At 38.6% G+C, this 13,091-nt stretch overlaps 1 protein-coding gene across 8 annotated transcripts in view; it reads right to left on the bottom strand.

The window, feature by feature from the left end:
- Nucleotides 1-463: 463 nt before the first annotated feature.
- Nucleotides 464-13,091, bottom strand: part of Ddx50 (DExD-box helicase 50) — a 29,301-nt gene continuing 16,673 nt past the window's right edge. For 7 of the 8 annotated variants that reach the window (XM_087597804.1, XM_087597808.1, XM_087597805.1 and 4 more), the window contains 7 exons: nt 8,216-8,377; nt 6,870-6,989; nt 6,059-6,132; nt 5,677-5,836; nt 3,312-3,446; nt 2,218-2,262; nt 465-954 (listed from right to left, as the gene is read on the bottom strand). In XM_087597804.1, coding sequence (XP_087453930.1) covers nt 676-954; nt 2,218-2,262; nt 3,312-3,446; nt 5,677-5,836; nt 6,059-6,132; nt 6,870-6,989; nt 8,216-8,377 — 975 coding nt within the window. In that variant the 3' untranslated portion in view covers nt 465-675. Of the gene's footprint in view, nt 955-2,217; nt 2,263-3,311; nt 3,447-5,676; nt 5,837-6,058; nt 6,133-6,869; nt 6,990-8,215; nt 8,378-13,091 lie in introns of all 8 variants that reach the window. The other variant, NM_001013198.2, reaches the window with a different exon arrangement.

Consider the following 13,091-nt stretch of genomic DNA (forward strand, 5'->3'; position numbering starts at 1 on the left):
ACAAGCAAATCACAAAACTGAATCCCCCTTCCTACTATAGGCCCACCCCAGCCCTCTGCATTCCTCACCAGCTTGTGTCTCGGTCTTCATCCTCTCATGCCTATTACATCTGGGTGACTGCAGACAGTGAGTTGTATAAAATTAGGGACTGTGCCCTGTTTATATAAATGTGTGCTCCAGTGATTACCAACATTCAATAAATGATTGATAAGTAAAGAATACACGGCTTGCACACCAACCTACCTAAATCTGTCTATAAAGTTAAACTGGTAAACTTCACCAAACAAGTCACCAGTTACCAGCCCTTAGTGTGGAAAGGGTTTTGTCCTCCATCACATGAAAGAATGGCCTAATGAGCTATACTTTGTGGACTCCAGGAAACCTTAAAGTTATCTTGACTGCCACACCTTAGACATTTTTAAAAATTACATTGAGAAAACTTAACACAGAATGGAAACAGACAATAAAAGGGCTTTCTTTTTAATTCAAAGGTATAGCCAGATAAGTAGATTTGTTTAGAACCATTCTTGTGAAATACTTTTTAAAAAAATACGACCAACTTCTTTGCAAATTACAGACAAATACCTCAACTATGATGATCTAATTTTTGGTGAATAATATACATGATTAGACAGAAATAGGCAAGCTCACACTGGAAGATTAACTATCAAACACTCAGTCAAAACTCCGTTTATGGCCCCCACTTCTTGATCGATTTCTGTTCCCACTTCGTCTTCTACCGTCTTGCCGACTTCCTGAACGACTCCCCTGTCGACTCTGTCTACCTGATCGGCCACCAGATCGACCACCAGATCGGCCTGAACGGCCTGACCTGCCGCCAGACCAGCCGCTCCTCTGTCTGGGATTAGAAGATGTGTTTCCATCATAATATTCTTCAATTTCAGGTAACTTGGCTGGCACTGAGAGTATCCAGTCTGAGTCATGCCACTCTGCCTGTTAAAGCAACATACCAGATTAACAGAAATATGCAATAACCCCACAAGTGAGCTCAAAGTACCCGAACAATGAACACCAGAAAACAGGCAAAACTGTAACATGTTCACATTTTAACCTTAAAGAAACTTTCTGTGGATTCTCAGTCCTCGGGCTAAGATCAAGTGTAGAGACATCCTCAAAACCATTCCAAGGTTCTCAGTGTCTACTCAGGTGTTTTCTAAAAGACAGCGTCCTCTTTCTCAAGACAAAACAATGTGTGAAACAGACCACTAATAAGCAGAAGTATTTTGAGCAACTACATCAACAGAACCAGAAGCAAAAAGACATGTGGCCGATGCAGAAACATTTAAGATCAAGGACTGTTTAGGCTGCTACAGAGTTACTTCAAGGCCAGTGTAGACAAGTTACTGTGACCCTGTCACTAAATATAGAGGAAAAACAGGACCTGTGAATCTGCACAGCATTCATAAGGGCAAGAGCTCAATTCTCAATTTAAATAAAATAGGCTTGGGGCTGGAGAGATGGCTCAGTGGTTAAGAGCACTGGCTACTCTTCCAGGGGTCCTGAGTTCAATTCCCGGCAACCACATGGTGGCTCACAACCATCTTTTTTTTTTTTTCCTTTTTTTTCGGAGCTGGGGACCGATCCCAGGGCTCTACCACTGAGCTAAATCCCCAACCCCCACAACCATCTTTAATGAGATCTGATACCCTCTTCTGGTGTATGTGAAGACACCTACATACAGTGTTATTTATATAAATAAATTAAAAAAAAAAAAAGACTGAAGTGACAAAATGCCTGGAGTTTGTCTGTAAACACAGGCAATGGACAGTAAAGAGATGAAACAGAATTGTGCACACAATTATCAACTGGTGAGGCTGGTAATGCATGTGTGGCAACGTATACAACTTTTAAAAGAGGTTCTTTATACATGAGAGCGATTTGCCTACATGTATGTCTGTACCATATGGATGCAGATTCAGAGGTGGTCAGCAGGCATCAGAATCTTCCTGTGTGGGCTAGGAATAGAACCCGGTACTCTATAAGTAGCAAGGTCTTAACCACTGAGCCATCTCTCCAGCCCCCAATTAACCTTTATATTTGAAATTACCTATAATACATTTTTAATAATGTGTCAGGCAATATTTTCATTAAAGACTTCCTTAATTGATTTAGGGATGACAAATGACACTGTGTCTTTTCCAAAACTATTTTAAAGAAACATACTCAGCAACTTATTAGGTAAAAAAATTTAAATACCTGTAATCTTTCTGACTCACTTGTAGGAACATCAAAGCAAACACCCTAAAATGAAAATAGAGTTTTATTTAGAGATGAGTTAGATACTAATTAATATCTGTTGAATTCTGTTCTTAAAATATGTATTCCATAACTGTTTATAGGATCAAACAGGCAACAAGCATAGATAATTTATAGTACTTAATGTAGTTTCTAATCTGAGATAGAACTAAATATCACTAGTAAGACTCTTAAGTACCTTCATAATATTTTCTAGAAGAGTTTTTATAGACACTATAATTGTCTTGAGAGGCAGGCTGTGAGTTTTGAAACCTACCTGGTCTACCCAGTGAGTTCCAGGGCAGCCAACTACATAGAAAAACCCTGCCTTAAATGTTCCCCCACTCCATCCCCACAAAAAGAAAGAAAATGGCTCTTTTAGTTGGGTGGTGGTGAAAAACACCTTTAACCCCAGCATTCAGAGGCAGGTGTTTCAGGACAGCCCGGGGTGCAAAAAGAAACCCTGTCTCGGAAAGAGAACAAAAACAATCGAAATGAAAATGGTCCTGCTGATTTCTTTAGAATATTAGTGAGAATCTGGGAACAAAGGTCTGTGAAATGGTCCTTGCTTATGATTCGCAAGTCAAAGGGTATACTGCAAAAGACTACGATTCCAAAAGTTAAAATTGGGATAAGAAAGTTTTCCTCTCACAGAGCTGAGAGATAATAATTTCTAATAAACAATCTGGGTGATGGGGTTGGGGATTTAGCTCAGTGGTAGAGCGCTTGCCTAGCAAGCGCAAGGCCCTGGGTTCAGTCCCCAGCTCCGGAAAAAAAAAAAAAAAAGAAAAGAAAAAAAAAAAAAAAAAACAAAACAATCTGGGTGACAGCTTTTAAGTTAGAACAAATCTATGTAGTAATTTCAAAGAAATGACCTTAGATTTTTCTCAAAACATTAAAGAAAATCTATTTTTTAAAGATTTATGGGGGCTGGGGATTTAGCTCAGTGGTAGAACGCTTGCCTAGCAAGCGCAAGGCCCTGGGTTCGGTCCCCAGCTCTGAAAAAAAAAAGAAAAAAAAAAAAATGAAGTCTTATCATAAACATGTAATCCTACCATATTTCCTTTCAGGAGGCACATTCTGGTTACTTGAGACACAGCATTACTACTGAGCTTTCTATTAAGTTCCTTCCAAGCACAGCTGACATCCTGTATTTCTTCTGGGCTTTCCAGAGTCATGGTCACAAACCCCTTTAGAAATAAAAGTCCTATTAGATTTGGGAGAAAATCAGCAGCGGGACAATGAAGTTCGACTCTATAGTCCCTCCTGAACCAACTACACAGTTCCCAGGCAATACCTGTGTGGTATTTGTGTGCCAACATGTAACATGGCCACTGAAAACTAACTTCTCTAAAACTATGCTAGGAGACTGTTTACCTATCACTGAAATATGGTTATGTTCTGTACATGCTCTTACAGATCACAGAGACTATGTTCTACACATTAGACAGAATTAGATCAGAACATCACGAGAAGAGGTGGGAAGAATAGTGAAGAAATAAGGAAATGTTAAAAAGCCAGTTACTAAGCAATGAAAAAAAGACATCAAAATCTTAAACTTTTGGAGGACTATCACATAAAAAGTGACTGCCTCCTACAGTTTACCAAAAGCCATGCCTGGAACTAGAGATTCTATGACAAACAGACCTTTCTCTTCTGGATATAGTTCTCTTGTAGGAAGTTGGGGTGAGACAGTGAGAAAGTTCATAAGACATAAAGTGGAGCACTAGGAAGAACAACACAGAAGAGCTGGGGATATTAAAAAAAGTGGAGGGGACCAGAGTGATGAGGAAAGATTTCTCTGATATGGTGATATCTGCAGAGACAAAAATACAGGAGGAAGCCAAAGTTCAGAAGAAAGGGGCTGAGAAAATGGGTAAGCATGAAGGTCTTTTGGGTAAATGAAGGTGGGTCAAATAGATCCAGATAACTGGAGAAGTCAAGAGTGATTAAGAAATGAAGTCGGGGTTGGGGATTTAGCTCAGTGGTAGAGCACTTGCCTAGGAAGCGCAAGGCCCTGGGTTCGGTCCCCAGCTCCAAAAAAAAAAAAAAAAAAAGAACCAAAAAAAAAAAAAAAAAGAAATGAAGTCACCACAAGGCCCTGGGTTCAGTACCCAGCTCCGAAAAAAAGAAGAAAAAAAAAAAAAAAGAAAAAAAAAAAGAAATGAAGTCACACAAGTAGCAAACAGAACACGCTGCAGGACATGCATTATAGGTCATTCATGGTAAAGATCAGGCAGAGCTAGAGAGACAGCTCAGTGGTTATAGAGCACTGGCTGCTTTTCCATAGGACCCTGGTTCAATTCCCAGCCTGTATAAGGTAGCAGTCCCAGGGGATCTGCTGCCCTCCTTTGGCTTCTTAAGGCATTGCATGCATAAAGTCCACATATAAACTTTCAGACAAAAACTTAAGACATTAAAAAAAAATTGTAGTTTAATCAGTAAGAGAAATTTCAAGTCATTAGTACCATGTTCCCAAGATATTTAATTAGAAGTTAAATGACCTATCTACTAAAAGGTTCTTGGTCAGGCTGGCCTCCAACTTGTAGTAGTTTTTTCTTACCTTCCCACTTAACAACTTCGAACTAGCCATTCAATGCCTACCTCTGTATTGACCTAACAGTCTTTCAACAATCCAGTAAAGAGAAAACAAAACAGAAAACAAACAAACAAACAAAAAAACCAAACAAACTCCACAATCTCAGCAGACCAATAGCTTCTATGAATCTAAAAGCTAAGGCTGTCACCATGTATCATTGAAAAATCTAAGCGATTTCCCCAACTGGCTGTAACCTGCCCACCTGATGTCCCTAAGAATGTATGTAGGCAAATTTTCTGATTTATGACTTTCTTCTGTGACTGTGAAAGTAAATATACCAGTTCTGTGGTGGCACATATCCTTCTTGTCAAACTAAATCCAAATTCATGGTAAACGACATAAAGCTCAAAAATAACTACTTCATATTCCCTTTGGAGGGAGAGCCATGCTTTGTATGAACAGAAGCAAATCCATAGATATGATTAATGTGGAACCACCTTTTGTTAGCAGATTAGACTGTGATACAGTGATTAGTAGAATGTCATTATTTTTAGAAAATACAAGTTGAAATATTTATTTAAGAATAAATAATATCTTTATGTTTCAACTTTCAAATAGTTGACAGAAGGATGAATATAAAATGTTACAGAATAATAACAGCTATTGAATATTTATTTTACTAGTCTTTCTCCCTGTTGTTTGGACTGCAGGCATGTACATCAGATGAAAAGAGGAAGATTTTTTTGACAGAAAAAGGAAAGTAAGAGCAACACCACTCCCCCAATATACTGAAGAAATTCGTTTCAGTGATGTACCATGTAAATGCTACAGCTAAGTTTTAACCGTATCTAGCCAAATATCACTTCTCCACACTTTTCTACCTTATCAGAGGTGATCAAAGATCGGGGTTCAAAGCTTGATGCACCAGAAATGTGAGCTAAGGCTGCAGCCAATGCATCCACTGCCCCCTTCTCTTCTATCAGTCTTTGAGCTGATGGTCGGAAAAAATCAACAGCAGCATAAGAAACAGAAGCCAGAGACCTATGGTTTAAAAAGAGTAAATGTTCTTGATCAGGACAGAGGGGAAAAGGTAAAGGCAAAATCAAGAACGGAAAAGAAAGAGTAACATTTTTATATAATAATGTAACTAAATGTCTTCTGGTAAAATCCGTGACTAGAACTTTCTCACATTTGGTCTAGGAGAGCTTACAGATGAAAGCCTACTATAGAAGAGAAATCACTCAGCAAGGTCAGAAAGCGTACCTGATGGCATCCATGCTTTTAGATTTAACTAAATCCATTGTAGAAGGAACACCTACACGTTTAAAAGTAATTCCCTGAAAATGAAAGAATTATATTAAAGAAAAAGGAAGTCGTCATAGTTAATTTCTAAATTAATATAGTTTGTTGAATTTCCATTTGTTGGACTTAAAAGATTTCCAAGCCCTAGCAGATGAAAAAAAAAATGCTTTTTCTAACAAATCATCTATCATCAATTCCAAAAGACAAAACAAAAAACTTTTAAAAATTGTCCCTTAGTTAAATCACGGAACTTCACTTGCAAAGCAAAGCTGACTCAAAGAGAGAAAAAGACGTCACTTCAACCGGGCAACATTCTTTCTCACCACTTTCATTTCATAAAATATATTAGTATATAATAATCAAAAGGTAGTTGGTAAAATGTGGAAAACTACAAGAAAGTACAGACCATACAAATGTATTTTTTAATAAAACTGGCTATTGTATTATCAACCTATCTAAAACAGTAATGCTAACTAAATCGTGAGTTACCCACTTACAGTGCTTAGCTGATACGGAAACCACTAACACACTTTCAACTTTAGCATCAAGGGAGAAATTCAAAGAAAAAAGGAGCAGTTAGATCTTCTGGCTTCACAATAAAAGCTGTATGAAGCAAAGTCTTGCAACTAATATAAATAGGCTGTCCAGACGCTTGACAGTGAAATGCAGCTTAAGCTGAGAATGATAGGAAGTTAGTTTATTGTGAGAACAATAAACTCTCCTCTAAGGTACCACTTAGATAACAAGTCAGAAACAGTTTCACTTTACTTACTGCTTTCTGTTCCACATATCTCAGTTGACCTCTTTCCCTTGGTTGATAAAAACATACACAAATTCCTGTCCGGCCAGCTCTACCTGTGCGTCCAGAGCGATGGATATAGGATTCAACATCCTATGAAAAAAAAAGAAACTTTATTTCATAAACTTGACAAGCAAATCAAGCCATAATGGTGCACACCTGTAATCAGTACTGAGGAAGCTGAAGCAAGAGGATTAACACAGACTATGGTCATCTAAGGTGAGACCTTGTCTCAAAAACACCAAGAAAGCCAGGAGTGCTTTTAATCCCAGCACTCAGGAGGCAGAGGCAGGGAGATCTCTGAGTTCAACCAGGGCTACACAAAGAAACCCTATTTAAAAAAAAAAAAAAAAACAAAAAAAACCAATCAATCAGAACACACCAAACAAACAAGCAAACAAACAAACCAAACCAAAGAGTTAGGCCTGGTAGTGCAGCTGTATGATTCCTGTACTTAGAAGGCTGCTGAGGCACCAAGTTCAAGGACAACATGGGTTAAAAAGACTTTCAGGCCTCCTTGGTCTAAGACCATTCCTCAAAAAAAAGCAAAAATATATTCAATCTTCCTATACTTTACAATATCACAAGTAATTTATATGCTAAAATTCAAATAAATAAAATGCTATTATCTGAGACATAAACAAGGACAACAACAGACATGCTAAAAAGAGAAGGAAATCTCACAGGGCCTTAAACCCTAGATAAGAAACTACAGACAATGAAGGAATGGAATGCTAAGAGCAAAAGAAACAGTATCTCAGGGAAGAGCCCCCCAGTTGGTTCTCTAGTACCAAGAGGTCAGTCCTAATGTAAGGATTTGTATTTATGTATTCAGAAGAGAGAGACAGAAAGAGAGAGAGAGAGAGAGTGTGTGTGTGCACACACACAAAAAAAGAGGTTTTGAATTTGGGAAAGCAAGCAGAGGATTTAGGGAAGATTGGAAGAAGGAAAGAGAGGAGAAAATTACAAGACTATTTTAATTTAAAAAGCTATTTATTCATATACACTAGAGTCCAGTATATGAAACTTTGAACTTTCCTAATGAGATGGACATGTTGTGGCCATCGTTGTTTGACCTGGGATTCAGTATGCATCGCTGGCTAGCCTGGACTATGTCTTTCAGCCTTTGTCTCTTGAGTGCTGTAAACAATAAAGCTACTATTTACAAGGGAAGCACATCTGAGCCAATGTAATACCATCCTAACAAGACATGCTAAGAACAACAACAAATAAAAGACAAATGTTTGTTTGACATCTCAAGCAATACTTTGTAAATAAAACAGCCATTTATACAAACTGTTCTAAATCCTGTGTCCTACCTGTGGAGGAGAACTCTGAATCACAAGATCAACTTCAGGAATGTCCAAGCCACGAGCAGCCACATTGGTTGCCACCAAAACTTTAAAACTACCTTCTCTGAAGCCTTTCAAGGTAATTTCTCTTTGTGACTGTGCAATATCTCCATGCAAACACTGTGCGTTCTGTTTGAAAAATGGAAAAAAATTAAATGTATGGATCATACCTGAAACTGAGTATCCCAACATCATTCAGTCTGTACTCTCTTCTTGTGTTTTTTTCCCCAACTTTAATAACAATGTATTTTAAAAATATTTTTTAAAAAGACTTATTTGACTTTATTTTATGTGCACTGGTGTTGTGCCTGCATGTGTGTTTACATCAGAGTGTCAGATCTAGGAGTCACGAACAGTTGTGAGCTGCCATGTGGTTGCTGGGATTTGAATCAAGCTCCTCTGAAGAGCAGTCAGTGCCCTAACTGTTGAGCCATCTCTCCAGCTCCAGTATGAGGTGTTTAAAGCAAGCAAGCAAATAAACAAAAAAACAGGCTAGAGAAATGGTTAAGCAGAAAAGACACTTGCCACCAAGACTGCCAACCTGAGCTAAATCCCTAGACCCATGTGGTAGAAGGGAAAGAACAGAATCTTGTAAACTGTCCTTTTTCCTCCACACTCACACGTGGCATGTGTCCCTGTGCTTGTACACTAAATACGTAAGTAAACTAAAAACTTCAAAACCTGAAACACCCCAGAAAATATAATATACGCAATATGTAAATCTTACTTATTATCAGCCTCCTAAAAATAACTGCTGGTCATTGAAGGGTAAACAACTCCTACTGTACCCACAGTGCCAGCGCTGGAATCCTGTTATCCTACTCAAGTACTGCCAAGAAATTAACAAAAGGTTCCATCACTGAGCTACATGCTAGACTGAAAATTGTCTTGTTCCTCTTTTTTATAGACAGTCTGTTGACTGATCTAGTCTCAAACTCATCATCCCGATGCTTTAGCTTCTTAAATGCAGAGATTACAAGAACCATCAAGCCCAGGTTTTCTGTCGGTTTGGGTTAATAAACATTTTAACAAGGCATGGCAGTGCATGCCTTTAGTTCTAGTACTTAGGAAGCAGAGTCAGGTGGATCTCTGTGAGTTTGAGGTCAACCTGGACTACAAAGTGAGTTCCAGGACAAGCAGAGCTACACACAAACCCTCTCAAATCACACGAAAAATAAGTTTTAATATTTTTAAAGATTTGTGTATATCAGTGTTTTTCCTGCATTAATGCCTGTATATCACGTTTTACACCCTCAAAAGTCAGAAGGGTATTAAACTGGAGTCACAGATGATTGTCAGTCCCCATGTGAGGACTCGGACTCAAACTCAGGTCCTCTGGAAGAACAGCAGCCCATGTTCTGAACAGCTGTGCCATCTCTCCAGCCCTAGGAGTTTTTTTTTAAACAGAATGAAGCCAGGCTGGTACTGAATTTGCTACATTCCTACATGTAGCTTCTCAACACTGGGATTATAGGTTTGCTGCCATAACTAGCTGGGACTTTTTTTTCTTTTAAAAATAAATACAGGGGGCCAGGGTTCTGTGTAAACACTTTTAATCCTAACACTCCAGGGCTGAGGCAGGCAGATCTCTATGGATGCCAAAAGCTCAGTAGTCGGCTAGTCTAGGTTCTCTTTGAAGCACAGAGGATCATGCCCGTGCACACACACACAGGCAGAAGAGACAGACAGGAGAGATGTCTCAGTAGTTAGGACACCTGCTCTTCTTGCAGAAGACCCAGGTCAGTGCCCAAGGCCTACACAGTGGCTCATAACTATAACTGTGATATCTATGCCCACTTCCGGCTTCTGTGGTTACTGCATGCATATGGTACACATACATACCTACAGGTAAAAATACTCATACTCACAAAATAAACACGAGTCTTTTATTAAAAACAAAATACAGCCAGGTGGTGGTGATACACGCCTTTCCAGAACTGAGTAAGCAGAGGCAGCCTGTTCTAAGGAGTGAGTTCCACAACATCCAGGGCTACAGAGAAGCCATATTTCAGAAAAAAACAAAAACAAATACATACATACCCTCTGTCACACAATTCATTAAATAATACCTGCTACAAATTTGTGTCTATAAAAGTAGCATATGGGGACTGGAGAGATGGCTCAGTGGTTAAGAGTACTGACTGCTCTTCCAGAGGTCCTGAGTTCAATTCCCAGCAACAACATGGTGGCTCACAACCATCTGTAATGGGATCTGATGCCCTCTTCTGAAGACAGCGACTATGTATTCATATAAATAAGTAACTCTTTAAAAAAAGTAGCATACTATACATGCTCTGCTTTGCAATCTAATTTATAAATTTAATACAATACAAGCACTTTTCATATTGGTAAGTGGAGTTCCATTGACTTTTTTAAACTGCCAAGTGTTTTCCTATGAATACAAAAACTTATTTTTAGCAGTATCTTACCGATGAACATCTATGTTGTACACACATTTTCACATAAACAACGTTATAAGAAACCTTTCACAGAACATCTTTGCTCATTTATGTGTATTTTAGTAGGATACTTACATAGAAATTGAATTTCTAGGTTAAATATAATGGAATATTTGAAAGTGTTCCATACTTGGAATATGGCAAAGGCCTTAGATTCAATATCCAGAAAAAGAAAACTTTTAAAGTCTTATATTTATGTGTATGGATGTTTTGCCTGTATGTATACTTGTACACAACATGTGCATAGTGCCTATGGGGACTAGAAGGGGGGGGATCTTTAAATCCCCTGAATTGGAGTTACAACAGTTCTTAGCTACCGTAAGTGAGGAGAACAGGGCCTGGTCCTCTTCAAGAGTAGTCAGTACTCTTTTTCCAGCCCCTGCATTTAAGTGCTATTGCCAAACTATTATAAAAACTATTGTACTCACTTAACCTTTCAAAGTTCTGTATTTATTTCATCATACTCTAACCAACAATGTCAGTATGTTCTTGCTAATCTAATAGGTCAGTATTATACCCCAAACATTAATCTACTTTTCTATAATTTCTGACATTTGTTTTAATGTTCATGGTTGTTTTGCCTACATGTATGCATATGTACCACATGTATAAATGGTATTCAAGAAGGCAACAGATTCCCTGAACTCAGTTAGAGACGGCTGTGAACTGCCACATGAGTAAGAATAGAAACCAGGCCCTCTGAAAGAGAAGTCAGTTGTTCTTAACTCCTACGACGTCTCTCCAACTCTCTGATTCTGAGATTTTTATTATGCTAAACCCACTTATGCTATACTGATATCTGTGCTAGAAATTCTCTCCTAATTTTGAACAAACACACGGGGGGAGACACACACAGGCACACACAGACACACAGACACAGAGGTATTTTGCCTGCAGGGATGGCTGTGTACCTCATGCAGTGCCCAGTGGCCAGAAAAGGGTGTCAGATTCCCTGGAACTGGAGATACAGACAGACAGCTGTTAAGAAAGCAACTGACATTAAGGAAACATGGCTAAGGAGTTTGGGTGAAAACTCTTTATGCATAAATGCTACCTAGGAAATAAACTAAAAAATATGTAGTTAAGAGATTTGAGACTGGAAGAGAACAAGTGAACATCATCCTGGAACAACGGACTGAGTGTAAGGAGAACAGTATCATGAACAAACTTCCATGGAGGAAGAGGAGGCCCCTGAAGTCAGTATGGTAGCTTTAATCCAGATACTTGGGAGCCTATGGCTGCCATGGTGTACACACCCTTACCTTGTTTGTTTGTTCAAGAGTTTCTCTGTGTAGCCTGGCTGTTCTGGAACTCAACTCTGTAGACCAGGCTGGCCTCAAACTCAGAGATCCACCTGCCTCTGCCTCCCAAGCATGTCACCATCCCTGGCCTACTTACTCACATATCTTTCTAAAAAGTGTTTTTATTTTATGTGTACATCTAAGTGCCTGCATGTGTGTGTGTACACCATGTGCATGCCTGATGCTTTTGGAAGCAGGGGGTAGATTACCTGACACTGGTGTCACAAACAGTTGTGACCCACTATGAGTTCTGGGAACAAAGCTCATGTCCTCTGCAAAAATCAGCAAATGACCTTAACCACTAAACTGCCTCTCCAGTCCCACAAAACAAAATCTTTATCTGACAGCAAGAGAAAGCTGAAAAGATGATGTTGGCAAACCAAGCAGCTTTGTAGGTGCAAACAGCTGGTGCTAGAGAGCAGTGGAGAATCGGGATTTCTTATGAACTAGAATCAGAAAGACAAGACTTGGTCCTGGCAAAGAGGCAAAGGTGAAATAGTCTCAATTTGAAATTGCTTTTTACTAAAAAAACAGAAACTGTCCATTCTTTTTCAGAAGATGAAGCTCAGTAGTTCCATATTTATAGACATATTGGGTCTTGATTTGTAAATTATTAATACAGAAAAAACTACATGCTAATGAAATCTGTTACATATGGGCAGGTTGGAATTTTTTTTTTTTTGGTTCCATGAATAGCACTGGTTACATGAAACAACCACTTCCTGTAGTTGTTTCTTTTATCAGAGAAGAGTATGACATCATGTACATGTCCTCTAAAATGTTGGGGAAATTTTCTAGTCATTACTAAGTCAGAGTTACTTTTAGTTGGTATACGGAATGACTATTTGGAGGTTTAATTTGTGAGTGTATAAATAAAATACTTAGGCAATATTTCTGTTTGTTGGTTGATTGCTTGATTTTTTTCTCAATCATTTTTTAATAGTTATTCAGTTATTTTGTATACATGAGAGTGTACAGGCCATGGAGTGCAACCCTGTGGAGATCAGAATACAACTTGATGGCCTTTAATTCAGAGATTTTGACATGTTAGCCACACCCACCCATAATTCATTCTTGTAACAC

The sequence above is a fragment of the Rattus norvegicus genome, chromosome 20, assembly GCF_021556685.1.
Source record: "Rattus norvegicus strain SHRSP/BbbUtx chromosome 20, alternate assembly SHRSP_T2T, whole genome shotgun sequence".
NCBI classification, from domain to species: domain Eukaryota; kingdom Metazoa; phylum Chordata; class Mammalia; order Rodentia; family Muridae; genus Rattus; species Rattus norvegicus.